At 46.6% G+C, this 27,361-nt stretch overlaps 1 protein-coding gene across 1 annotated transcript; it reads right to left on the bottom strand.

Annotated features, from left to right (window-relative positions):
- Positions 1-116: 116 nt before the first annotated feature.
- On the bottom strand, positions 117-26,334 carry DNTTIP1 (deoxynucleotidyltransferase terminal interacting protein 1). Its single transcript, XM_049779322.1, has 13 exons — positions 26,184-26,334; positions 25,731-25,801; positions 21,700-21,796; positions 20,496-20,594; positions 13,975-14,043; positions 13,722-13,778; positions 13,463-13,521; positions 12,367-12,412; positions 6,966-7,024; positions 6,817-6,877; positions 2,530-2,601; positions 586-641; positions 117-476 (listed from the first exon to the last, which is right to left on the bottom strand). Exons 1-13 carry the CDS (start codon positions 26,280-26,282, stop codon positions 338-340), a joined length of 984 nt encoding a protein of 327 aa, XP_049635279.1. The 5' UTR covers positions 26,283-26,334; the 3' UTR covers positions 117-337.
- Between the last annotated feature and the right edge of the window lie 1,027 nt (positions 26,335-27,361).

The raw sequence follows: 27,361 nt of genomic DNA, 5'->3' as shown, positions 1-27,361 counted from the left end.
GAAGGCTGGGTAGGTTTGGGGTCTCTGGACTGCTTTTCCTTCTAAGACCCCTCTTCAAGGGCCCCTTAATATTGTTAGGAACCCTCCTTCCCAGACCACACAGGAGGCTCAGAACCTGTCTTTATTACAAACTGTTTAATTGTTTATTATCTCAACAAATTTACAAATAAAGAACTACATGCCAGTCTGGGTGCTCTGTAATGACTCACTACAGACTGGCCCAGGCACAGCTTAATGCCACTGAGATCCATGGAGGAGCAGTCCTAGCAGAGGCGTTGGCTCTGCAGATAGGAGAGTCTTGGAGGGGGGGCTGCCACTGTGGCCTGGTGACCAGGCTTCAGGTCTGTGGTGGCACTTCATTAGCTCGATGCTCATTCTCTGTCCGTAGTGTCTCCATGTACTTCCGCATCTTCTCTACCATCCAGGGGGGCAGGACAAAGGATTTCAGCTCCTCTAATTTCAGGTCCAGGCATCCTCTGCAACAGATATTGGGGAGGAAAGCACAGGTGTTGGTCCAGGCGATGCCCAGGGGTTACTGTCAAGTAGGTGTGGATGGGGTGATGACATCAGACCTACTGGTTTTACCTGTAGTCATCACTGGCAGCAAGGTCCCGAATATCCTCCTCAATGAGGAGGTAGGCCTGGGCAGGAGCAAAGGACAGTGGTTAGTGCTTCTGAATGATCTCAGTACAATTTACTAACACTCAATAAACAGCTGCTTAACAAAAGGGTAGGAGTGGATAGAACTTACAACTTAATAGGGGACAGAACATAGGGAAAGACTGAGCAACAGTGCCTTTGAGATAGTCTCACTCAAGCAGAAACTTTACAACTATGTAAAACGTAATCTTTAAATAAAGTAAATTATTTATTTATTTATTTATTTATTTATTTATTGGGGGGTTGGGTCACAACCAGCAGCGCTCAGGGGCTACTCCTCGTTCTAAGCTCAGAAATCATCCCCGGCAGGCTCGGGAGACCATATGGGATGCCGGGATTTGAACCACCATCCTTCTGCATGCAAGGCAAATGCCTTACCTCCATGCTATCTCTCCGGCCCCATAATTTTTTTAAGAAAGGAAAAAAATGGGGCTGGGGCAGTGGCGCAAGTAGTAAGGCGGCGTCTGCCTTGCCCGCACTAGCCTAGGATGGACCACGGTTCGATCCCTGGCATCCCATATAGTCCCCCAAGCCAGGAGCGATTTTTCTTTTTTCTTTTTTTTTAAGCCAGTCAAATTGAGCTGTGGGGAGGTTATATACCAACTTTTGTGATACTAACATTAATGATTCTGATAAACCACTGCCATCGGACCAGCCCCAGGAGCGATTTCTAAGCACATAGCCAGGAGTAACCCCTGAGCGTCACTGGGTGTGGCCCAAAAACAAACAAAAAATTAAATAAAATAAAAGAGGAAGGAATAAAAACCTACACATTTTTATGGGTAGGAGAGTAGGGATTGACTAATCTGTTTCCTCCTTCAAAGAAAAGAAGGTGGTTCGAATAAAATGGCAAGACAGCTAGCAAAATATATACAGGAACAGGAAATCAGAAGGGGAAGCCATATATTAAATCTAGGAACTAACTATGTGGCAAAAGGGAAAACATAGGCTGTTGCCTGGCAACGGCGCTGCTGTCCTGAGACTTGCTGAACTGCTTCTGTAAGATGTGGGGGTTTGTAGTGTGGAGTTCTGAGAGCTCAATGAACAGAGATTTGCCACAGCAGAGGAAAGAAAGGAGGGACACTCATTTACAAGGTCATTTGATTCTAGCAGGGGATGTCCTAGAGGTGGGATTTAGTACTCAGGCAGAAGACAGGTAGGCAGCGACAAATTGGAACACAGGCAATGCTGCCTCTAGAGATCTTTTGTTGTTGTTTATGGGCCACACCTGGTAGTACTCAGGAATCACTCCTGGCTCTGTGCTCAGGAATCACTCCTGGTAGTGCTCGAGGGACCATACGAAATGCCTGAGACCGAAAACCCAGGTCGGTTGTGTGTGCAAGGCAAGCACCCTACCCACTGTACACTCTAGCCTCTGTCCTAGAACTCTTTTAGTCAAAATGATTATGGAAGTAGTTGCCAGATGGGGCAAACAAGTCTTTCAGTGCCAAGCCCTGCATACAAGGCTTGCTGCCTGGGGTACAGTGCTGAGGAGAAGAGTACAGATGGGTCTGAGCAGAGTGCAGTGTACAGTGACCGAGTCTGTCCATGGGCACATAAGGGGTCCTATTCAGAGTGAAGTGTGGCTGTTCCTGTCCCTCTTCCTTCAAGGATGCCAGGATGATCCCCGAACTTCTGACTTGAAGGAGGGTTCTGCTTTCCACTACCTGATCCTACCTCTGCCATTCATCTGAACAGCTGATTAGTGGAAGTGTTCGGGAACCTGGGCAGAGAGCCAGATTTTCAGTGCAAAGAGATATGAAGAAGCAGGGACTCTACTTTCAACATTTAGAGGGAGATGCTTCCTGACCGAGAAGGAAGCAGTCTGGTCCTGGGTGGGCCTTTGCAGTGGCCAAGAGTAATGCTTACCATCTTCCCCCCAGTAGCCCTCATGTGATGCTGCTCGGCCAGCCAGTGCTTGTCCTGGGGATCAGCTGCATACTGTGAGGGATAAAGGCAGGAGAAAAGATGTTAACTTGGTGTGAAGGGTAATGTCACTTCTGGGCATTTATATGCATATAAAAATAGGAATTCAAGAGAGCTCTGAGCACCCTGCTCACTGCAGTGCTATTCATAGCAGAGCTCTGGAAAGAGCCCTAGTGATCAGAGACAGATGTGTGGGGAAAGGAGAGGTGCTCCTCTCACAGAATGCACACTACTCAGCTAAAGAATGCAAGGCGGAACACAAAGAGAAAGGCAAATACCAATGATTTTTACTTGTGTGGAAAATAAAGCAAATGAACCAACTAAAACTTCTTGGTTTCAAGGAGGACCAAAGAGGTAATACAGTTGACCATATAGTAGATAGTATTGTACTCAGCCTATTAGGTTCAATCCCCAGTACAAGGTAAGTGATCTACTTGCTGTTTCTAGCTATCTTTTAAGTCCTCCCAATACAATTTTTAAATGCATGCTCTTTCATTTATTTTTTTAAGTTTTTCACCCATACCCAGCTATGCCCAATGTTTACTCCTGGCTCTCTGCACTCAGGGATCACTCATCGGTGGCTGGAGGGGGGAACATGTGATACCAAGGATCAAATCAAGGTCAGACATGTGCAAGGCAAGTGCCTTACTTGCTGCACAATCTCTCTAGCTTGTCCAGATGAATTGTAAAGGAAATGAGGGCAATTAAACTTAATAACATGAATAAATCTCTAAGATTTATAAAAGTTATACATCATCAGCACTATCTCTGTATGCTTTTATTTTTGGGCCTTCTGTGCTTGTGGCTGAAGGGCTACTACTGGCTCTCTGCTCAGGATGGTGGTTGGAGGGGAACCTTGAGGCAGTACTCAGGTGACCACAGGGTGCAAAGGATTGAATTTGGGCCTCCTACATGCCAGTGTAGGCTCTAGCCCATTAAGCTCTTTTTCTGGTCCCCAGATTCTTCACCACTGTATAAGAGTATCTGAGAGACTGAGTTATCTCACTCTTTCTCTGTACCTTTTAAGAACTGGACCCATGCAAATGAGGGTGTAGGAGGTGTATGCTAGTCAGTCAGGGATAAGGATGTGGTTACTGGGTAGCACTGAGCAGCAGTAAAGACATGAAGGAACAAGAATCAAGCAGCGGCAGACTTTAGGAAACCCTAATGAGTCAGGGCCAAGAGATAGTACAGTGGTTAGGATGCTTGGCAATTGGCCAACCAGAGTCTTATCTCTGGCACACCACATGGTCTCCAGCACCACCAGGAGTGATGTCTGAGCATACAGTAGGGAAGAAGACCTGAGCATTTCTGGGTATGGCCCAAGCCAAAAACCAAAAGAGAAGACTGAAAATGTTGAGAAACAGGTCTACCCTGTGAAAAATGAATTTATACAGAGTAGCAGACAGAGCCTCTGAGTCTAGAGCCCCCTAGAGTTCTGCAGTTCTGGCTGGGTTCTGAACCTCACAGAAGAGAGAAGAAAGAGCAAATCATATGCTCAAGTGTATGTCTGTTCCTAGAGGATCTGACACAACAGTGGCAGATGGAGTGACTCAGACTTCTTTCTCTCCCTCCTGCAATGGAGGCCAGAATATAGCAGCTCTTAGAGAAGAGTCCCTTCTGAGGGAGCTGGAGTCTGCCTTGCTCCAAGTTCTCTCTCAACCAGGGAATAAGGGGTGATTAAGGGCTCAGGCTCCCCTGCAGACAAGTCTGACCTGAATCCTGACTTTTCAAAACGCCATTTTTTTTTTTTTTTTTTTGGTTTTTGGGCCACACCCAGCAGTGTTCAGGGGTTACTCCTGGCTCTGTGCTCAGAGACCGCTCCTGTCAGGCTTGGGGGACCATATAGAATGATGGGAATTGAACCCAGGTCAATTTCGTGTCAGGCAATCCCATTTCTTCTAAAATTTTATTTATTTTTTGGGTTTTTTGGGTCATACCTGCACACCCAGCAGTGCTCAGGGGTTACTCCTGACTCTATGCTCAGAAATCGCTGAGTGCGGGCCCGGAGAGATAGCACAGCGGTGTTTGCCTTGCAAGCAGCCGATCCAGGACCAAAGGTGGTTGGTTCGAATCCCAGTGTCCCATATGGTCCCCTGTGCCTGCCAGGAGCTATTTCTGAGCAGACAGCCAGGAGGAATCCCTGAGCACTCAGAAAATCGCTGAGTGCTATCTCTCTGGCCCCCATTTTAATTTATTTTTTGTTTTTTTTTTTGGGCAACACCCAGTGACATTCAGGGGTCACTCCTGGCTATGCGCTCAGAAATTGCTCCTGGCTTGGGGGACCACAAGGGGTGCCAGGGGATCGAACCGTGGTCTGTCCTAGGCGAGCATGAGCAAGGAAGATGCCTTATGTCATGTGCCACTGCTCCGGCCCCTTTATTCATTTTTTTTTTTTTTTTGGTTTTTGGGCCACACCCGGCGGTGCTCAGGGGATACTCCTGGCTGTCTGCTCAGAAATAGCTCCTGTCAGGCACGGGGGACCATATGGGACACCGGGATTCGAACCAACCACCTTTGGTCCTGGATCGGCTGCTTGCAAGGCAAACGCCGCTGGGCTATCTCTCCGGGCCCTATTCATTTTTTTTTTTTTTTTTTGCTTGTGGTCACATTTCTTTCTTTTCTTTTTTTTTTTTTTGGGGGTCTCACCCGGCAGTGCTCAGGGGTTACTCCTGGCTCCAGGCTCAGAAATCGCTCCTGGCAGGCACGGGGACCATATGGGACAACGGGATTCGAACCACTGACCTTCTGCATGAAAGGCAAATGCATTACCTCCATGCTATCTCTCCGGCCCCTGTGGCCACATTTCTGGTTCTACATAGACAAAGTAGTGTTTAGGAGACCATATGAGATGACAGGATTGAATCTAGGTCAGTTCTATGCAAGATAAATATCTTCCTTGTTGTACTGTCATTCCAGCCCTTCAACTTTTTTTTTTTTAACGGTCTGTAGGACAAGCCTTAATTTTTGCAGAGATGTTATTTTGTTGACTAAAATGTAGAATGATATTTTAATTTTATTTTTTGGTTTTTGGGTCACACCCCATGGTGCTCTCAGGGCTTACCCCTGGCTCTGTGATCAGGTAACATTTCTGGTGAACTTGAGGAACCACATGGGATACAAGGGATCAAACATGGTTGGCTATGTGTAAGTAAACCAAGTGTCTTATTGCTCTGGTTGAACTTTTACTTATTTTTTTAATAATTAAAAAAAATATCAAATCATTGTGAGATACTCAGAAAGTTATTCATGGGCCAGAGAGATAGCATGGAGGTAAGGCGTTTGCCTTTCTTGCAGGAGGTCATCGGTTCGAATCCCGGCGTCCCATATGGTCCCCCCGTGCCTGCCAGGAGCAATTTCTGAGCCTGGAGCCAAGAATAACCCCTGAGCACTGCCAGGTGTGACCCAAAAACCAAAAACCAAAAAAAAAAAAAAAAAAAAAAAAGTTATTCATGATTTTCAGTCATACAATGTCCAACACCCATCCTTTCACGAAAACATATTTCCTACCACCAATGTCTCCAATGTTCCTTCCTGCTCTCACCATTGCCTTCCTTTATGACAGACATTTTCCCTCTTTCTCTCCTTTTTTCTTTTTCTTTATTTTTGGCCACACCTAGAGGTTATCAGGGAATTCCTGGCTCTGTACTCAGGAATCATATCTGGCAGATTCAGGGGTCTATATGGGATGCCAGGAATGACCCTGGCTGGCTACATATGAGGCAAACGCTCTACCTGCTGTTCTATCACTCTGGTTCACCTTTTTTTCTTTTTAGGCACTGTCATTTTTTTTTTTTGGCCACATACGGTGGCACTCAAAGGTTACTCCTGGCTCTGTGCTCAGAAATTGCTCCTGGCTGGCTCGGGGGATCATATGAGATGCTGGGAATTTAGCCCAGGTCTGTCCTGGGTCAGCTGCATGCAAGGCAAATGCCCTACCACAGTGCTGTCTCTCCTACCCCAATCTCATTTTTTTAAAGTCTAAAAAACAGTGACAATAACAACAATGATAATATCTAGCTTAACAAATATTTCCATGAAATACTTATACAAGATAGATGGCTGCTTGGTACACAATATGCCTTAGAGATATGCAGTTATTATTTCCAAGATCATGACAGACAGCAGTGGCTAGTGAACTCCCACCTCAGAGCAGTTCCAGGCTTCTTGGTGCTGTTGGCAGTTCCCACTCTACCTCTTCCCACTGCCCAACACCCGGCACTCACCTACCTTAAAGAGGTGTGGGTGCTTGATGTAGATTCTCCCTCTGGTGCCCCCCATCCCTAGGGCCCTGAAATGAACAGATAAGTGGTAAGGTAAGTAGCAGCTTTAGTGCCTAGGTGGAGCCCCTTCCTTGGCACCACATCTCAGACACTTACTTATTGGCTCGTGATCCCAGCACAAAGGTTGTCGACTCAGTCAGCCGTGCAGGGTCCCACTACAGGAGAGATGGAGACGTTGGGAAGGTAAGGTTTCTGTTGGCGGACAGGGTAGAAATACCCTATTCTACAGCCTTCTCCTACTACCTAGTCTCGGACTTAACAGATGGTTTTCAAGAAACTAACTCATTATAATATGCCAGGCTAATATAATATGTGTGAGAGCCCAAGGACAGAGATGAGTTAAGACAGTGCCTGATCTCCAGGGCACTATAGCTGGAGGTACAAAGAATAGCTGCATCCTGAGATGGGGTAAAGGTAATTCCCAAATTAATTCTGACAGGGGAGCACAAAGACAAGACAGAGGGGGCAAAAGGAACAAAGGCAGCTGAGAGTTAGTTTGGATTGCTGGAGAGATGGGAGCAAATTCTGTGCTGCTGGACAGGAAAGGAACTTTGGGAGGTACAATGAGGCAGGAGAGAGAAACGGGGAGGGGAAGTAAGTCCTGGGATGCTTAATTTGAGGGCCCCTCATCAGAGAGCCAGATGGGCTTTAAAGATGACTCCATTTTTTTTGTTTTGTTTTTTTTTGGTTTTTGGGTCACACCCAGCGATGATCAGGGGTGCTATTTCTCAAGCCCATAAAAGTGACTCCTTCTTCTACATGTTGGTTGCACATGGATTTGAAGGAAAAAGATTCCCGGTAGGGAGAGCCATTTGAAAGAGACTGGAAAAAAAGCAAGTTTGGAAGAAGATAAGGATCTAAAAGCTAAGAGAGCAGTAATAATGAAATGGAAGGGTAAAAAGTTTGAGGCCAGCTCATCTAGGACATGGAAGAGGGAAGAAGGCAAAGTGCCTAGTAGAGAAGGAAACAAAAAGTCTATGAGGGGGTCCAGAACCATAGCACAGCAGTAGGGCATTTGCCTTGCATGAGGCCAACCCAGAACAGCCCTGGTTCAGTTCCCAGCATCCCATATAGTCCCCCAAACTGGCTAGGAGCGATTTCAGAGCAGGGCCAGGAGTAATCCCTGACCGCTGCTAGGTGTGACCCAAAAAACCAAACAACAACAACAACAACAAAATATCTATGAAGAATCAAAGGTGAGGCTCAACCACAGAGCCACAGCCCAAGCCCCAAGCACAGAGTTCTGCTTCAGGCTTGGGTGTGGTGAGAGAGGGAGGGATAGAGGGAGGGAAAGAAAAAGGGGGAGGGAGGTAGAGAGAGAGTAGAAATATGCTAGGAACATTGACTAGGAAGGTTGTACTGGTAAAGAAGAATTTTTTTTTATGACTAAAACCCAACTACAAACATGTTTATAATCATGGTGCTTAAATAAAATTATTAAAAATATATGCTGGGAACAAAGAGTTAAGAAATCACATGAGGAAGGGGCAGACCAAAAGGATAGTGGTAGAACATTTGCCTTGCATGTGGCCAACCCTGGACAGACTCCGGTATCTGATTCCTGGCATCCCATATGGTTTCTACACCCCCTCCCCCAACAGCCTGCCAGGAGCGACTTTTTTTTTTTAATGTACAGATTTTATACAAAAGGATTATCCTGTTTCCTTCTTAACTTCATTAAGTTTTTTTTTTTTGTTTGTTTGTTTTTTGTGTCACACTTAGCAGTGCTCAGAGGTTACTCCTGGCTCTACACTCAGAAATCACTCCTGGCAGGAATGGCGGACCATATGGGATGCTGGGATTCGAACCACCGTACTTCCGCATGCAAGGCAAACACCTTACCACCATGCTATCTTTCCAGCTCATTAAGGTTTAAAGTGTTATTAAAAAACAATAGTAGGAAGTCCTCTACCATGACAATGATAGATGTAAATGATCATTCTGGATAAGAACTGGGTACTGAAAGAAAATAAAGTGATATGTACTTCAGAAATACTGTAAACTAGAGTCTAAAAGAGGAAACAAAGGTGGGGAAGAGGGTAAGAGGGGGAAGGAGGAGACAGGGAGGGAGAGGGAGGGAAAAAGGAGGAGAGAGAGAGGGAGGAAGGGAAAGAGAGAGAAAAAAAAATGTCTGCCCAGAGGGAGAGAAACTGGAGAAACTGGTGGCAGGAAATGTGCACTGGTGTTGTACATTGTATAATTGAAACTCAATCATAAACAATTTTGTGGGGGGGAAAAAACCCTGTATTATGAACAACCTTGTAACCTTGTGATTTAAAATAATAATAATAATAATATTTTATTACTGCTGGGCCAAAGTTTTTACAAACTTTTGATTGTAATTTATACACAAATCTGTGCAAAGGAGCGACTTCTGAGCGCAGAGCCAGGAGTAACTGCTGAGCACTGCTGGGTGTGGCCCAAGCCACCCCCCAAATAAATAAATCACATGAGGAAAAAGGCAGAATGGGCAAGAAAATGTGGAAAGTAGGGGCTGGGAAGGTGGCGCTAGAGGTAAGGTGTCTGCCTTGCAAGCAGACTCGAGGTTCTATCCCCCGGTGTCCCATATGGTCCCCCCAAGCCAGGGGCGATTTCTGAGCACATAGCCAGGAGTAACCCCTGAGCGTCAAACGGGTGTGGCCCAAAAAAAAAAAAAAAGAAAATGTGGAAAGCCAGTTAGAAAGGGTTAATGACTGCTTATCTGTTTGTCTCCCTCCCCCTCAAATAATCCCTTTAAACAAGCCCAGGCAAACAGGTTCTTCCATATACATTGAGGCTTTCAGATTCTACAAGGTTTAGCCCATTAGATTAAGTTAAGCACATAATCAGAGAATGCTGTCCCCAATCTAAGCAATAAATATCAACTGTAGTCAGGTTCTCAGTTTTATTTATTTATTTTTGTTTTTTGGGCTACACCCGATGCTCAGGTTACTCCTGGCTATGCGCTTAGAAATCACTCCTGGGGGCCAGAGAGATAGCACAGCAGTACAGCGTTTTCCTTGAAAGCAGCCAACCTGGGACCAACGGTGGCTCGAATCCCAGCATCCCTGAGCCTATCAGCAGTGATTCCTGAGCGAAGAGCCAGGAGTAACCCCTGAGTGTTGCCGGTGTGACACCCCCCCCCCCAAAAAAAAAAAAAAAAACCCAACCAAACAAAAAAGAAATTGATCCTGGCTTGGGGGACCATATGGGACGCCGGGGTGGGGGGGATCGAACCTTAGTCAGTCCTAGGCTAGTGCTCGCAAGGCAGACGCCATGGTTCTCAGTTCTTAAGGCTGTTAGCCCACGCCATGCTTTTTTCCTTTTCTTTTCTTTTTTTTGAGCCATACCCAGTAATGCGTTGCTTATGAGACCATTCTGTATGCTGTGTATCAAACTTATTCAGCCACAGGCAAGGCAAGCACCTTACTAGCTGTACTATCACTCTAGCCCCATTTTCTCTTATTTCTATTTCATTTTCTTACTCCTCTGTGTCACCTCTGCTTCTACCTTGCTTACTAGGGTTGATTGCGGTAAAAATACAGTTGGTGGGAACCCAGAGATGTAACACTTTAGCAAAAACAGTCTTTGAAATCATGGGACAAGGATGATTCAGGCTAGGCTTATTTATTTTTTTTTAGCACCAAGGATAAGCAGCATGTGTCCTACATGCCAACCCCCCCCCCAAAAAAAAAAAAACCAAAAGAAAGTTTGAGGACCCCTGAATTCTAGAAAAACATCAGGTGGAGAAGTGGGTCAAGGAAAGAACTGTAGGGACTACCTATTCACACAGGTCAGTAGTGGAGAAGAACCCCTAAAGGAGGAGCTGGAGCAACAGCACAGCAGTAGGGGTTTTGCCTCGCACATGATCGACCCAGGATAGACTCGGTTTGATTCCTGGCATCCCTTATGGTCCCCCAAGTCTGCCAGGAGCTATTTCTTTTTTTTTTTGTTTGTTCGTTTTCTTTTTTTTGTTTTTGCTTTGGCAGCGCTCAGGGGTTACTCTTGGCTCAATGCTCAGAAATCGCTCCTGGCAGGTTCGGGGACCATATGGGATGCCAGGATTCGAACCACCATCCTGCATGCAAGACAAACACCCTACCTCCATGTAATCTCGCCCGCCCAGGAGCAATTTCTTAATGCAGAGCTAGGAGTAACCTTAAGCACCGACAGCGTGGTCCAAGAACTAAAAAACCAACCAACCAAAAAACAACTTTTTTTTTTTTTGGTTTGTGGGTCACACCTGGCATCGCTCAGGGGTTACTCCTGGCTCTATGCTCAGAAATAGCTCCTGGCAGGCTCGGGGGACTATATGGGATGCTAGGATTCGAACCACCATCCTTCTGCAACTCTAAAAGGAGGAGGATGTTTAGAGAGGTCAGCAAGATATAGGAGAATGCGGGCCTGCCTGTCTAAGTAGGCAGAGATTTAGAAGAAAGGCAGTCACCAGAATGAAAGTAAAGTGAGGGGTGAACCATTTTCCTTGGACATAGCCTCAAAACAAGGATAGGGGCTTTCTTCAACATGCCTTACTGGACCTTCTGAATGATTTTGTTAATATCCCAAGTGACATAAAGATTGTGACTGTTTAATGATACTACTGATATTGTTAACCTCTTACTGGGGTTGGAGAGACAGTACAGTGGGCAGAGCACTGCCCCTTGCATATACTTGATCCAGGTTTGATTCCTGGCACCCCTTGTGGCACCTATAGATGCCCACCAAAGAGTATTCATTGAGCAGAGTCAAAAGAAGCCCTGACTACTACTGGATGTGACCCAAATATCCCTTCCCCCCAAAAAGACCCTATTGCTGAAAATGCTTGGCCTGGAAAGATGGTGCACTTGCCTTGCATGTGGCTGATCCTGGTTTGATCCCTAGCATCAACCTCCTGAGTACAGTACTGTCAAGAATGATCCCTGAGCACACAGGCATCGAGAACTGGGTATCGGCCAAGTCCCACTCAAAACTGAACCTGCCCCCTTCCCCCAAAAAAAGGTTTGCAATTGGCTGATGATTAAGAGCAAAGAGTCAAACAACAGAACCTAACTTATGGGCTTTGCTTGACTCTTCAGTAGCTGATTTAGGGCCAGTCTCTAAGCCCCATAATCCCAAAGATTAAGAATGTCAGGCACTAGACAAAAGGATTTCTGTGCCCAAGGGAACTGGCAAAAGATACTCTGATCAACAAAAGAGTAATGGATGGCACTAGGCTGTCCAAAGACTGGGACTGTGCACACAGAATCAGGGATGTGATTCTCAACTAGCAAGCACTGAGGAAGTCTGGATGAACACTAACTTTCACAGAGGACCTCTGCAAAGACAACTCCTGCCTTTGTTCTGCCCCAGTTCCAATCCCTTGAGATCCTTCTGGGGCCTAGTGCTGGGGAAAGTGAGCAGGACTAGATTGCTTTGGAATAACACATGTATCTTCTTTACCCACAGACAGTTCCTTGATCCTTGGGCCCCAGGCCTTGATAGAATCTGTGGGTTAAGGGTCACCACCTCACAATCATACCTTGGGGCCTTCTCGGCGAATTGGTTCACAGGATTTGGGTTTCCATCTGATTGGAAGGAAAGAAGAAAGGTAAAGGTAAAGTGGGCCAGATGTGGCCTGGGAATGGCTGAGAACTTGCTACTGCTGGAGAGGCCCCTGACATCCTGCCTCAGAGTCCTCCTGCCTGGTGCCCATTAAGGGAGTCAAAGGAGAAGCAGGACTGCACTGAGGACCAGCCAGCCCTGAGCCCCAGGCCTGCCTTGCCTTATGGAAAAGTCCAGGAACTTCTCTGAAGTGCATTTTCCCCAGCAGTGCCAATTGTCCTGCTGTTGTGTTCGGGATGAATGAAAACTGCTTCAAGTCTTAGGATGATTGATTCTCTTCCATCCTGATGTTGGTGGTTTCAAATTATTGCCATCCTTTTTAGCCAGACTATGTCTTTTATCTTTATTTTTATATACTGAACTTTACATATTGGGCTTCTACATAGAACTTAGTTTGAAAAAAAAAAATGAGGCTTCATGTCTCTTTGAAAATGACTTCTTTCTTTTTACTTTTTTTTTTTTTTTGGTTTTGGGGCTACACACAGCTATACTCAGGGCTTAGTTCTGGTGAGGTTCAGGGAACCTCATGGGATGCTAGGATTGAACCCGAGTTAACTTTGTGTAAGTGTCCAATCCACTGTATTATATAGCTCAAGCTCTGAAAATAACTAATTTTATGGCCAGAGTGATAATACAGAGGGTAGGGCACTTACCTTCCATGCAGCCAACCTCGTTCAATCCCCAGCATTATGTATGGTTCCATGAGCCCCACCAGGAGAGTCACAGAGTCAAGAGTAAGCCCATGACATATCCAGGTGTGGCTCTAAAACCAAAAAATCCCCAAAACAAAACCCAGTCCATCTCCTTCAAACCAACTTCCTACCCCAAAATGAAAAAGGGAGATGATCTAACAGTTTGCCCACTATTAGTGGTCTGAGGTCTGAGTCTGTTTCCTTCTCTGCAAAGTCAGTGCCAGACTCTCATTAGCTGAACCCCTGGCTTCTCCCTGGGCCTGCCTGTCTGGTCCCTCCCAGCTGCTTGCCCTCCTGGAAGCTCCGCTGGGTCCTACTCACACCATGCCGGCGGCTGCCCGGTCATTTGACAGGATGTGTCCAGGTGGCCGTCCCTTCCTCTGCCAGAGAGAACAGTTGTCAGAAACCTAACTGGGGGAAGTTCACCCACCACGGAAAGCCTAGGGTTCCTGGATGAAGGTTTTCCCCACCACAGGGTAATGGAGAGTGACTGTCTCCAGTGCTTTGGCTGCCAGTTCTAAAAAGCCCAAAGACATCCAGCGATCCTTTTCCATTCTCCCATCACAGAGAGGCCGCTTACCTTTTTGGGAATGGGGCTCCCCCGAAGGGCACATTCCTCTTCTGCCTGACGGCCACGCTGAATGAGAAGGGAAAGGAGTTGGTGGAAGGCCAGTTTCAGGGGTGCTGAAGACAGAGTCCCAGGGTGAGAGCACTCAGCCTTTATGTGAAGGCACGTCTCAAACAGCCTTGAGATCTGGACCTGTAGACATGGGCCCAGAGTTTGCTTGCCTCCCAGCCCCTCCATTATTATTCCAGAACGCAGTGACTCTGACCTTTATCCCAGGAAGCTCATGGGCCAATCTGGGTACCACTTTTTCTCCATCAGAAAACAGGAGTTTAGCCTGAAAGGAAAAGATCAAATGTCAACTACTTTTAGTAGGTAAGCCTCACCTCTAAATTAGGTTAAAACTAGTTTTTAAATTTTATTTGACGTTTATTTAAAATTTTAAGTTTTAAATTGATTAGTTTTATAATAATTATTGTTAGAGACTTTAAATTGTAAATAAGGATCATAAAAATTAGACAGGTATCTCAATCCCAACAAAATACAGTTTTTTTTTTTCTCTCTATATCCATCAATGCTCACTAGTGGTGGTCCATGCAAGGCAAACTCTCCATCCATTGTACTATCGCACAGGCCATTAATATACTTTAATATTTACATATAACTGACTCATTACTTTGACTTACGTAAATATATTATTATTATTGTTATTTTTGTTTGTTTTTTTGGGGCCACACTCAGTGACACTCAGGCACTCATGGGTTACTCCTGGCTCTGAGCTCAGAAATCGCTCCTGGCTTGGGGAAATATATGGGACACAGGGGAATCAAACTGCAGTCCATCCTATGTCAGCCGCATGCAAGGCAAACGCCCTACCACTGAGCTACCGCTTCGGCCCCAAGGTATTTTTTCTAATTCAATCTGCATTCCTCAGTCTGCTGCAAGCTTTCACTGAATAAGTGTTGGGTGTCTAAGCCACAATCCTGGTAACACAGTAATAATTGCACAAGTATGGTTACTGCTCCCATGAAGCATATACCTAGAATGATCTGGATAATAAGCCCCACAAAAACAGAAGGTAAACATCCTGATAGATGGGCTGGACCACTGTGGGGAGGTCAGGGAAGGAACCTCTTAGCTGAGCTGTGAACAGTCCTCAGAGACGCCAGGGAGAGGTACGGTTAACAGCAAGGGAGGGGTTAGACTTGGCCCCTTTGGAGAAAGCTGGCCTGACAGCTGGAGGATGGCAGGGTAGTGGGAATATGAACCTCCCCACCACTCATTAGTAACCTGATCAGTAACCTCCCCACTCCTTATCACAACCCCTGTTCTCCAGAGTCCTGTACCCTGCTCTCCATACTTTCAGGTCCCTCTTTCTTTTTTTTTTTTTTTTTTTTTTTTTTGGTTTTTGGGCCACACCCTGTGACGCTCAGGGGTTACTCCTGGCTATCAGAAGTTGCTCCTGGCTTCTTGGGGGACCATATGGGACGCCGGGGGATCGAACCGCGGTCCGTCCTAGGCTAGCGCAGGCAAGGCAGGCACCTTACCTCCAGCGCCACCGCCCGGCCCCCAGGTCCCTCTTTCTTAGTTCCCTTTGCTCACTAGTCCTCCCTAATTTGTTCTTTTCCTTTCACTCTCTTTCATTCTGTCTGCATCTGTGCTCACAGCTTCCACAGCTTCACATCTATAAACAGATGTCCTCAGCTTTTCATTTTATCACTAGTCTCTCCTTTAAATTTCGAATTTATATAACTGCTGGCTCCCTGTCTATTTGTGGATGTTTTAAAACTGCCAGCTCCAAAATCAAACTCATGATCTATCTATTCCTTCAATTTTATCCCTTTACACTCTGAAGTGTGCTCAAGTTTCAGTGTATAATTATGCATGCCTGTAAAGTAACTTACTTTGCATGTGTTGGCCTAACTAACTAGGCTGAAAGTTCTATGAGGGCAAAAACTTGTTCAATTCCTATTTGTTTGCTCACTTGTTCATATACTCCATTGCTTCTTTGCTAAGTTATAGCAGATACATTCTAAGAATACTCTAGGTTAGGAATATAGTGTGAACAAGATCAGATCTCTCTATTCTTGTAAAGCTCAATACTTTAGTAGAGATGGGGGCTGAGAGATAGCAAAGAGAATTGGGCATCTGACTTGCATGCAGCCGATCTGGGTTCGATCCTCGGCACAAGGTGTCCTGAGCATGGCCTGATTGATTCCTTTGTGTAAAGCTAAGGGTAACCCCTGAGGACTATTGATTTTTGGCCCCCAAACAAAACAAAATAAAACAAAACAAAGATTTTAGCAAAGGTGGGATGAGGCAAAGAAAGCAAAACAAGGGGCCGGAGAGATAGCATGGAGGTAAGGCGTTTGCCTTTCATGCAGGAGGTCATCGGTTCGAATCCCGGCATCCCATATGGTCCCCTGTGCCTGCCAGGGGCAATTTCTGAGCCTGGAGCCAGGAATAACCCCTGAGCACTGCCGGGTGTGACCCAAAAACCAAAAAAAAAAAAAAAAAAAAAAAAAAAGAAAGCAAAACAAAACAAACAAACAAACAAAAAACTCAAAATAAACGGGTGGAGAGATAGCATGGAGCTAAGGTGTTTATCTTGCATGCAGAAGGTAGTGGTTAGAATCCTGGCATTCCATATGGTCCCCGAACCTGTCAGGAGTGATTTCTGAGCATAGAGCCAGGAGTAACCCCGGAGAACTGCCAGGGTGTGACCCAAAAATCAAAAAGGAAAAAAAAACAAACAACCTCAAGAAAACCTACTACCCCCCCCACCAAAAAAAAAAAAACAAAAAAACAACCACGCCAGAACTATGAATAATCTATGAATAGCCTCAGATTGAGATAAATGAAATACGTGAGGTTGGACATTAGTAAGAAGTGGAAGAGGGAGTGAGTTGGGAGACTACGTTAGATGGAGTAACCAGTAAAAGACCCTTCTGATAATGAGATATTGGGGTTTTTGTTTGCTCTGGGGTTACCTGGAAGTGCTTGAAAGACTATGTGGTGCTGGGTATAAAATGTGGGGCTTGTGTATTCAAAGCATGTGTTCTAGCCCTGATCAGGTGACATTTAAACTAAATCTAAACTAAAGCTAAAGCTAAAGAAAAGGAGTAAGTTTTGTACGAGGCAGAGAGAATTCTAAGGCTAAAGGGCTACGTTTCAGGTGCTTTGGAAGCAGAAGACAGTCCAGTAGTTAAATATAGTCAATGAGAGGGAGGCAGGGGAAGGTGAAATCAAATAGGCAGGAGCTGGTTCAATAATAGGGCAATGCTTTGTCACTGAAGGCTTTTCTTTCTTGTTTTAGGGCCACATCTGGCAATGCTCAGGAGTTGATCCTGGCTCTGCACTCTGAAATCACTGTTAGCAATACTCAGGAAACATATAAGATTCTGGAGGTCAAACCTGGTAGACTGCAAACAAAACCAGCACCTTATGCACTATACTATCTCTTTGACCTTGAACCTTGGAAGCAAGAGCTCAGGCTGTTGAGCTATACCTCTGACATAAAGCTTGCATTCTTTTATTTTTGAGCCATACCTGGAGATTCTTTTTTTTTTTTTTTTTTTTTTTTTTTTGGTTTTTGGGCCACACCCTGTGACGCTCAGGGGTTACTCCTGGCTATGCGCTCAGAAGTTGCTCCTGGCTTCTTGGGGGACCATATGGGATGCCGGGGGATCGAACTGCGGTCCGTCCTAGGCTAGCGCAGGCAAGGCAGGCACCTTACCTCCAGCGCCACCGCCCGGCCCCATACCTGGAGATTCTTAAGGGTTACTACTAGCTCTGTGTTCAGAAATTATTCCTTGATGTTTGGGGATTGAAACTGGTTAGGTCTTGTACAAGGCAAATGCCTTCCCTGCTGTGCTATCACTCCAGCTCAAAGTTTTGTTTGTTTTTGGGTTTTTAGGCCATACCCAGTGGCACTCAGGGGTTATTCCTGGCTCTGCATGCAGAAATCTCTTTTGGCAAGCAACCTTGGGTAGGCTGTGTGCAAGGCAAATGCCCTAGCTGCTGTATCACTCTGGCCCCAAAGCTTGCATTCTTAACTACCCACGTTAAACTTTTCTGTTTCTGGGTCACACCCAGTAGTGCCTAGGGCTTACTCCTGGCTCTGTGTTCAAGGATCACTTCTGGCAGTGCTTGGGGGAATCTATGAGGTGCTGGGGATTGAATCTGGATTTGCTCCTATGCAAGGCAAGCATCCTAACTACTACCTCTTTGGCTCCTTGCTGAACTTTTCTTAAGAAATGTATATTATTATTAATATAACATAATTATATAATATTAATGTATATTAAATAAAATGACAAAACAACGGTTTGTAAAATTACATAATATCAAATAATCAAATAAAATTCTGTTAAGAAAAGTGTTGTTAATAAGATTAGTCATTTATTCTAAAGAAATACCCATCCAGGGGCTGGAGCGGTGGTGCAAGCAGTAGGGCATTTGCCTTGCACACGCTAACCTAGGATGGACCATGGTTCGATCCCCCGGCGTTCCATGTGGTACCCTAACCCAGGAGCGATTTATTTTTTGTTTTGTTTTTGTTTTTAGGTTGCACCTGGAGGTGCTCAGGGATTACTCCTGGCTGGCTCTGTGGTCAGAAATCGCTCCTGGCAGGCTCAGAGGACTGTATGGGATGCCAGGATTCGAACCACTGTTGATCTGGGTCGATCGCTGGCAAGGCAAATGCCCTACCACTGCGCTATCTCTCCGACCCCCCCTTTTTATCCCAGGCCTTTCTAAGGCAGATCTTATTAGATAGCTTTGCTTCTAACTCCACATCTATAATTGGCTCTTATTCACTTTATTATTATTATTATTGCTATTATTTTGGTGTTTGGACCACACCCAACAATGCTCACAGGCTACTCTTGGCTTGGTGCTAGGGGACTGCTTCCCAACTGTGCATGGAGTACATGTGGTGCTGGGGATGGATCCTGCACTGAGCATTCTCTTTCTCTTGCTCAAGAGAATTACTCATATGGAACTGAACTCAAATCAGACCTTGTGGCTGTTATAAAGAAATGTCCACCTTTGATAGCTAATGCTTTCACAAGCAAGCACAGTGATGCTGGCAACTTCTATTAATAGTAGCGGCTGACACACATAAACAGGTGTACTGCTGTCTCAATAACACATTTCCAGATCTGATGTTGTAAGAAGCAAGATTCTCACCCCTAAGACCATGATAAGGAATTCTAGACTAAGATGAGCTCAAACTCTAGTAAAATGTACTTTTCCACTCCCAGCTGAAGGCAGAGAAAGAGTTAACAGAAATAAAATCGCAGTTGATGCCCTCCAGGAATGAGGAACTAGTGGTTGAGTGAGCTTGGACTGCTCTATCAGAAAAGGCTCCCCTGACAATCAGGGTTGAATCAGTGTATCCCTCGACAACCAAACCAAAGTTGAGCCAGAAAAATCAATGATTAAGACATCTATACAATGAAATGATTGTACTGTTACTGCTTGTGATTTCTATATAAACTGCTTGAAGATTTGACTTGAGGTCCTTACCAATACTCCTTAGTTGAATGAGGCTTGGGCCTTGGTTAACTGGATAAACTCCCTTTTGCACCTTGCATTATTGGATGTGGTCTTTGACTCTCAGTGCCAACATGGCTGTTAACTCGAACCTTAACAATATGATATCTCCGGACCACACCTTGAGAACTGGAGGCAGAAAGAATGGTGACCCCCAAGATAGTGGTAAAGAAAATGTAGGAAGGCCTGTAGTGACTATGGATGAAATCTCATCCTGTCACTGTAAATGTGTGAGCAAAAAGTCAGAGCACAGACAGTCTATGGACAGGTCACACCTCCCCTACCTCAACCCTTTGCCTTTCAACTCTAGAAAGAACAGGGGGACAGTACTGGACAGTGTTCTTTAACCAACAAGATGTTCAGAGGAGAAATGTGACATACATCCAGCTCCCAAAAAAGTGGGCTAAAGAGGCAGATAATGGAAATGAATGGCCCTGTTCATCTGCCTCTATGGCATCAGGAGTGGGGCTGCTAACTGCTGTTGTGTGGTAGAGCCGTTAAGATAGTAGCTGTGGGCCCAGAGAGATAGCACAGAGGTGTTTGCCTTGCAAGCAGCCGATCCAGGACCAAAGGTGGTTGGTTCGAATCCTGGTGTCCCATATGGTGTTGGTCCCCCCCCCGCCTCATGCCTGCCAGGAGCTATTTCTGAGCAGACAGCCAGGAGTAACCCCTGAGCACCGCCGGGTGTGGCCCAAAAACAAAAAACAAAAAAAACAACAACAAAAAAAAACACGATAGTAGCTGTAATCTCCCTTCACAGAAAAGGTACAAGACTTGCACACTCAGCTTTGGAGTAATTCTCCCAGAGCAATGTGAGGCTGCCCTCAGACTCCAGTCCCTTAGTTTGGTTCCTTACTTTTAAATGTACCCAAAGTCACTAATAAACAATTTGCAGGTTCACGCCATAAACACTTGCAGAGGAGGGGAGAGAACTTGGCTAGTCTAAGTCTTACTTGTTCAATGCCATACATTCTTCATGGGCAAACTAGGGGCTAAAGTGAATCTTCTGTGTGGGTTTTAGAACATTCACCAATGCATGTGAAAGCACATGTCAAAGAATCTAGTATACACAGTATCTGGAATATCAGTTACTTCCCTTCCCTTCTGTCAACAACATGTCCCAGTGCTCAGCAGACTTCCTAGGCATGCCCCAAATTCCAGGGTGTCCCTTTTCTTAACAGAACCCTGTGAGCTAAATGATGCCTCTGCATCAGTCAGCCCCATAAGCCTCACCTGCTCTAAGCAGCTCCGACAGGCCTCCTGGATCAGCTGCTCTGCATCCACTTCCTCTCCGATGTTGTCACGAACATTCAGGGCCGCCTTCTGGAAGAACTAGGAAGAAACACATATACAACTCTTTCCCAACAGCTTTTTTTTTTTTTTTGGGGGGGGGGGGAGGTGGTGGCACCTATTCCTGGTGATGCTCAGGGCTTATTCCTGGCTCAGTCCTTAGAGATCACTCCTGGTATGCTCAAGACCAGATTGGTTATGTTCAAGCAAGCACTTTACCTAGTGTACTATCCATTGCTTTGGCTCTTGTCCCTCAGTTTTTTTTTTTTTTTTTTTGGGGGGGAGGTCACACCCGGCAGCACTCAGAGGTTACTCCTGGCTCTGCGCTCAGAAGTCACTCCTGGCAGGCTTGGGGGACAATATGGGATGACAGGATTTGAACCACCATTCTTCTGCATGCAAGGCATGCTATCTCTCTGGCCTCAAGTTTTTTTTTTTTTTTTTTTTTTTTTTTTTTAAAGGATCATACCTGGCAGTGCTCAGGGCTCACACCTGGCTCTGTAATCAGGGATCACTCCTGGCATGGCTCGAAGAACCATATGGGTGCCAGAGGATAAGTGTAATGCAAGCACCTTACTTGCTAGTATTATCTCTGACCATATTTATATCTAGGTATAAATACAGACTTCTGGGCCAGAGAGATAGCATGGAGGTAAGGCGTTTCATGCAGAAGGATGGTGGTTCGAATTCCGGCATCCCATATGGTCCCCCGAGCCCGCCAGGAGTGATTTCTGAGTGTGGAGCCAAGAGTAACCCCCGAGCACTGCCAGGTGTGATCCAATCCCCCCCAAATACAGACTTCTCTCTTTATCTACACACACATCCAATCCCCCCCAAATACAGACTTCTCTCTTTACACACACACACACACACACACACACACATACACGTTTAGGAGCCATACCAGCAATGCTCAAGAGTTTCCTGGTTTGGTGCTCAAAAATTACTCCTGGCAGGCGTGGGGGACCATGTTGGGATGCCGGAGATTTAACCTGGGAGGGCTGACTGCAAGGCAAACATCCTACCTGCTGTACTACCACTCCAGCCCCTATCTCTCACTATTTTTATTCAAAATAAGTTTAAGCAATAGTAGTGATATTATGGGGCTAGACTAGAGCATGAGTCTTTCTCTCTCTGCCCCTCTCACCTTCATGTACTTGTTGAAGACAGTCTGGATCTCCTCATTGATGCTGGGTTGCAAGACAGCCCGGAGAAGGTCCATGGAGATGGCAGGATCTGTGAAACTGTTCAGGAGGGAAAAGACATGGGCCTGTCCAGTCTCAATGTCATCTTTCCCACTCTGCCTTGTCCGGTCTACTCAGCATCCCTCATGTCAAGAATTGACAATGCTCTTGAAAACTAGATATTTTCTAGTTTCCTAAAAAGTATCCTGGGTTCTGGCCAGAGGTCAGAGATATATGACTTTAGCTTATCATCCTCATAACTTTAGGAAATGGGTATTGTTTTTCTGGTGTCTAGGAGATAATAACTTGCCTCTAAGACATAAAAAGAAAAGAATAAACACTAGGGCTGGGGAGGTAGCTCAAGTGGTAGAGCACATGTCTAGCAAGTCTGAGTCCTTGAATTTGATCCCAAGCACCACATGTTTCTAATCCACCACTGCAAGGTCTGGTCCCTATAAAACAAAAGCAAGAATGGAAGTAAGATTAAACTCAAGGGGCCGGGAAGGTGGCACTAGAGGTAAGGTGTCTGCCTTGCAGAGCCAGCCAGTGTAGGACGGACCGTGGTTCAATCCTCCGGCATCCCATATGGTCCCCCCAAGCCAGGGGCGATTTCTGAGTGCATAGCCAGGAATAACCCCTGAGCGTCAAACGGGTATGGCCCAAAAACCAAAAAAAAAAAAAAAAAAAAAAAAGATTAAACTCAAGATACAAGGTTCACAGAAGTCCATACAATTTAATAGGTGTAAACATTTTTTTTTTGTTTTGTTTTTTGGGCCACACCCGGCGGTGCTCAGGGGTTCCTCCTGGCTGTCTGCTCAGAAATAGCTCCTGGCAGGCACGGGGGACCTTATGGGACACCGGGATTCGAACCAACCACCTTTGGTCCTGGATCGGCTGCTTGCAAGGCAAACACCGCTGTGCTATCTCTCCGGGCCCGTAAACATTTTTTTTAAGATCAGCAAGTTTGGTTTGCTTTTTGTTTTTGTGCCACACCAGTGATGATCAAGGATCATTCCTGACGGTGTTTGGGCAACAATATGGGGTACTGGGGATTAAACTCTGGTTGGCTGAGTGAAAACAAGTGTCATAACTACTGTACTATCACTCCAGCTCAAAGTTTTTTTGGGGGGAGCTTGTTTTGGCTAAGGAATAAGCCAGGGATTCACATATACAAGGCAAGAGCTCTACTGCTAAGCCTGGAGAAGAGTGGCCAGGAGCACCTCCCTTTCCAGAGTGCGGTTATAAGTTCAAATTACTGTGGTCCCACATGAGTGTCATTTCTGCCACTAAAACCTGGCGGCTCTTCAATGTGAATTCCATGGCACAGCGATTTCCAGCTGCTCTGTGGGTAAGTTTGTATGAACACCATTAAAAAAAAAAAAGGCTACAGCACTGTAAGATCATTGCAGCTAAAGAAAATGAGGGCCGGAGCAGTGATGCAAGTGGTAGGGCATTAGCTTTGCATACACTAATCTAGGACAGACCAGGTTCTATCTCTCGGCATCCGATATGGTCCTCCAATCAAGGAGTGATTTCTGAACGCATAGCCAGGAGTGATTTCTGAGCGCATAGCCAGGAGTAACCCATGAGTGTCACTTTGTGGCAAAGGAAGGAAGGAAGGAAGGAAGGAAGGAAGGAAGGAAGGAAGGAAGGAAGGAAGGAAGGAAAGAGAAGGAAGGAAGGAAGAAAGGAAGAGAAAAAAAGGAGCTGGAGAGAAAAGAAAGAAAAAAAAGAAAGAAAGGAAGGAAGGAAGGAAGAAAGAAAGGAAGGAAGGAAGGAAGGAAGGAAGGAAGGAAGAAAGAAAGGAAGGAAGGAAGGAAGGAAGGAAGGAAGGAAGGAAGGAAGGAAGGAGCTGGAGAGACAGTACAGTGGATAGGGCACTTGCCTTGTATGATGAGGCTTACCCAGGTTTGACCCTAGGCACTCCATATGTCCCTTAAGTCCCACCAGAAGTGATCTCTGAGTACTGACCTAGAAGTAACCCCGAGCATAGTGTAGCCCCAAAACAAAGAACTTAATTCAGGCCACCCTGAATTAAGACTTAGCATAAGTTCCTCCATCTTAAGATATCATTTTATACTCATGGTTGACTTTTCAGTTACCCTCCAATCATGTCCTAAAACCTTCCCCTCTGTGACTTTGTGCAAGTAGACAGGGTGAGCAGTTACCTGCCAAGCATGTTCTGAACAAAGTGCCAATCCACCAAAAAAACAGGAGGAAATTGGTCATCTGGCAGTTATCAAAAATAGTGAACAGTATGCATTCCAGGAGGCCCTAAATAATCATTGTAAAGGGCATAAGGACATTGTGGTTTTAGAGTAGAAAAGGAAACCTCTAATGCAAGGTCAGAGTCGCTCTCCTAAAGAGGATGGCACTGACTGGTCAGATTTGGGACTCAACACTTGCTTGACTTGTGATTTGTCCATAATAAAATAAAACTCATTGCATTGTGTGATCTTTCAGATACTGAACCCTCACAGAACAACAATAATGAAAACAATGAAAAAGAAGTGAGAAAGCATGATATCTTTACCACAACTGTGAGCCTCAAGTAAGAGCATGTGTGCATGCACAGTAGCTAAATGAGAGGAAAGCTCAGTGAGCACAAAGCTGAGAGTGAGCTGCCTACTCTGATATTGTGCTACCTCTGGTGAGCACAATTGGGAGCGTGTACACACCAGTCACAGCAACAACAGGAAAAACAACAACGAAAGAAAGGAAGTGGAGCTTTTTTAAAACCTCTTTAAAAAGGGGGATAAAAATAGATCTATTGCCGAGATACATCCCTGACTTTATCTTTAAACATGTGTATTTGGGGCTGGATAGTACAGTGGGTACAATATGCCCGGGCCCCCCAAATGGCACCTGGAGGGGCCGAAGCAAAGGTGCAGCAGTAAGGCATCTGCCTTGCACGTGGGTGACTCAGGATGAACCTGGGTTTGATTCCTGTCATCCCATATGGTCCCCAAGCCAGGAGCAATTTCTGAATGAATAGGCAGGAATAACCCCTGAGTGTCATTGGTTGTGGCCCCAAAACAAACAAAAACATAAACAAAACAAAACAAAACAAAAAACAAATGGTACCCGGAGCACCACCAGAAGTGATCCCTTAGCACACTGTGGTATGGCCCAAAAACAAAACAGAACTGTTTTTTCTGGGGGTGCAATAGGGCGGGAAGAACATACCCACCTATGCTCAGAACTTATTCCTGGCTCTGTGCTCAGGGATTACTCCTGATGGGCTTCAAGGGGACCATTTGGGGTGCCAGGGATCAGACCTTGGCGACTGTGTGCAATACATATACCCTACCATCTGTACTATGTCTCCCACCCCTAAAATGTTTTTATAGGGGCAGCCCCAGTAATACTTAGGGACCGGGAGGGGGGGCACTCTCATGGACAACCAGGTGTAAGGGTTCAGCACTTGGTCAGTGAAGTTGTCTGACTCACTCCAACTGTGTTGAAGCCTCAGGGATATACCTGGTAGTGCCCACAGTGCTGGGTATCCAACTCAGAGCTCTGCCCTGCCTCTCTAGACCATTTCCACAGCCACTTCACAATTAAAAGTTTTAGTTGAATGCCCCTTTAGTCAATTCCAGAGCTGAGGCTACAAGCGGCATCCCAAAGGCCCCTCTCCGACTCTGCTTCCCTGGGAAGGTCATCAATCAGGTTAGTGAAGTGCCCTGTTCCTTATGCTCTAGTCTAGGCTCTTCTGGTGAGTGTCCCTGGTCTCTGCCCAGTCCTCACTGCCAATGAATGGGAGCTGGGAGTGGGCTGAGCCTTGTCAAGGCTCCATTGTTCATCCAGCACTAGGATCTATTCCTAGTCCAGCATTCTATCCGCGGGGTGGGTCGCTTCCTCTCCCCACCCCAACTCCGCTTCAGGAACCCTAAAGCTGCTAGGCAGGCAGGTAGGCAGGCAGGCAGGCGGGGTGCCTTGGAAGCAAGCAACGTCTCCCCTGGCCGCTTAACCTGGCCCTCTGGGCCTTCCTTACCTTGTGGTCATCTGGGAGCGGCGGCCCCTTCGCTGCACCTGCCGATGCTTTATCATTATGTTCCATGGGTTCTGTGGGGAACCAAGGGACGGATGTCACCGCGGCCCCAGGCCTTCCAGGGTGTGCTGGCTGCGACTCCCACACTTCTGGGGGGTTTCGAGAGCAATGCCCAGCATGCAGAGTTGCGGCCTGCGCTTTCGGGCAGGGTCGGAGGAAGGCAGCAGCGACCCTCCAGCCCCCCAAGGCACTCAGACAGCCTCCAGCACAGCTGGCTGGGCGGTGCTAGCTCAGCTCAGTCCCTGGGCACCGAGGGTGGGGGTGTCAGGGCCGCCCCCACGTCACCTGGCTCGGCAGGAGGCAGAAAATGCCACCCCCAGGGGCAGGACCAGCGGCCCGAGGCCTAGCCCGGCCCGAACCCCTCTGTCCCCGGGGGGGGGGGGTAGGAAACCTCACCGTGAGAACCAGCTGCCCCGCTGCGTCTCCGAGTTCGGGGCCGCCCCGTTCGGCCCCACCGGGTCCCCGCGGCTGCTCGGCGTCGCCCGTGGCCCCCATGGCGCGTCCCCGGCTCCCCCACAACGACAACCGGACTCTAGGCACCGGCCGGAAGTGGTCTCGTGACGTCATCGAAACGCGCCGCCAGCCAACCCGGAAGCGCGACGGGCCGCGGCAGCGGCGTTGCCACGGGAACCGAGCCGACGCGTCTCGTTCTGTCCGGGGCCGGGAGGGTTTAGTGGTCGGGCCTGTGGCTGGGGCGGTGGGCGGCGGGCGGCAAGGGGTTTCCATTTGGGAATTGGGAGCTGTAGATTTTTAATAGGCCCGTGATTGGAGTGGATCTAATGCAGGAGACGGGAAATCCAGCAAACTCTGAAACTCCCGTCAAACTCTCCTGGGCTTGAGCGCAAGGGAAGAAATGAAGGTTGGGGTTCGGTTTGTGGTCTCCCTCCAATTTGGCACCAAACTGGTTCTTTTTGTTTGCTTGTTTGTTTTGGGCCACACCTGGCGGCGCTCAGGGGTTACTTCTGGCTCTGCGCTCAGAAATTGCTCCTGGAAGGCTCCTGGGACCCAGGTCCGTCCTGTGTCTGCCGCATGCAAGGCAAACACCCTACTTCTGTGCTGTCACTTCGGCCCCAATGCACTTGCCTTCCATGCAATCAACCTCTGTATGATGCCCTGTACCACATATGGCTTTCCAAGTGTCAGGAGTCATTCCTGAGCAAAGAGCCAGGAGTAACCCTTGAGCACAAATGGGTGTGGCCCTAAAAACAAATGAATAAGTTACAAATTGATGGTTCTTTTTTTGGAGGAGGGGAGGTTGGGCCATACCTAGAAGTGATCAGGGGTTACTCCTGGCTCTGCGCTCAGAAATCACTCCTGGAATGCTCCGGGGACCATATTCCCATATGCTGGAGGTCGAACCCGAGTCCGTTCCGGATCGGCCGCGTGCATCCCAACCTGGGGGTACTGTGTCTTAGTAACAGTGATTACTAACGCTGATTTTGCTAGGGCTTGCGAAAGCAGGAATTGCTTGACTGGGCTGTGCCTGCGGCCTTCAAAGCATTCCTTAGTGTCGCCATAGACGCTGTGTCCCAGGATAGAAAGGGCTGGGTTTGGGGGAGATCTTATGCCGGGTG

This window comes from Suncus etruscus, chromosome 9, assembly GCF_024139225.1.
Source record: "Suncus etruscus isolate mSunEtr1 chromosome 9, mSunEtr1.pri.cur, whole genome shotgun sequence".
Classification (NCBI taxonomy): Eukaryota; Metazoa; Chordata; class Mammalia; order Eulipotyphla; family Soricidae; genus Suncus; species Suncus etruscus.
Note: the sequence above shows the minus strand (reverse complement) of the source record. Positions and strands in the feature narration are given on the sequence as shown.

Coding starts and splice junctions, on each gene's coding strand:
- DNTTIP1 (XM_049779322.1), bottom strand. CDS start 26,282: ATGGGGGCCACGGGCGACGCCGAGCAGCCGCGGGGACCCGGTGGGGCC. Junction 20,595..21,699: donor TCTTCAACAAGTACATGAAG/GTGAGAGGGGCA, acceptor GTTTCTTCCTAG/TTCTTCCAGAAGGCGGCCCT. Junction 13,522..13,721: donor GGAGCCCCATTCCCAAAAAG/GTAAGCGGCCTC, acceptor TCTCTCTGGCAG/AGGAAGGGACGGCCACCTGG.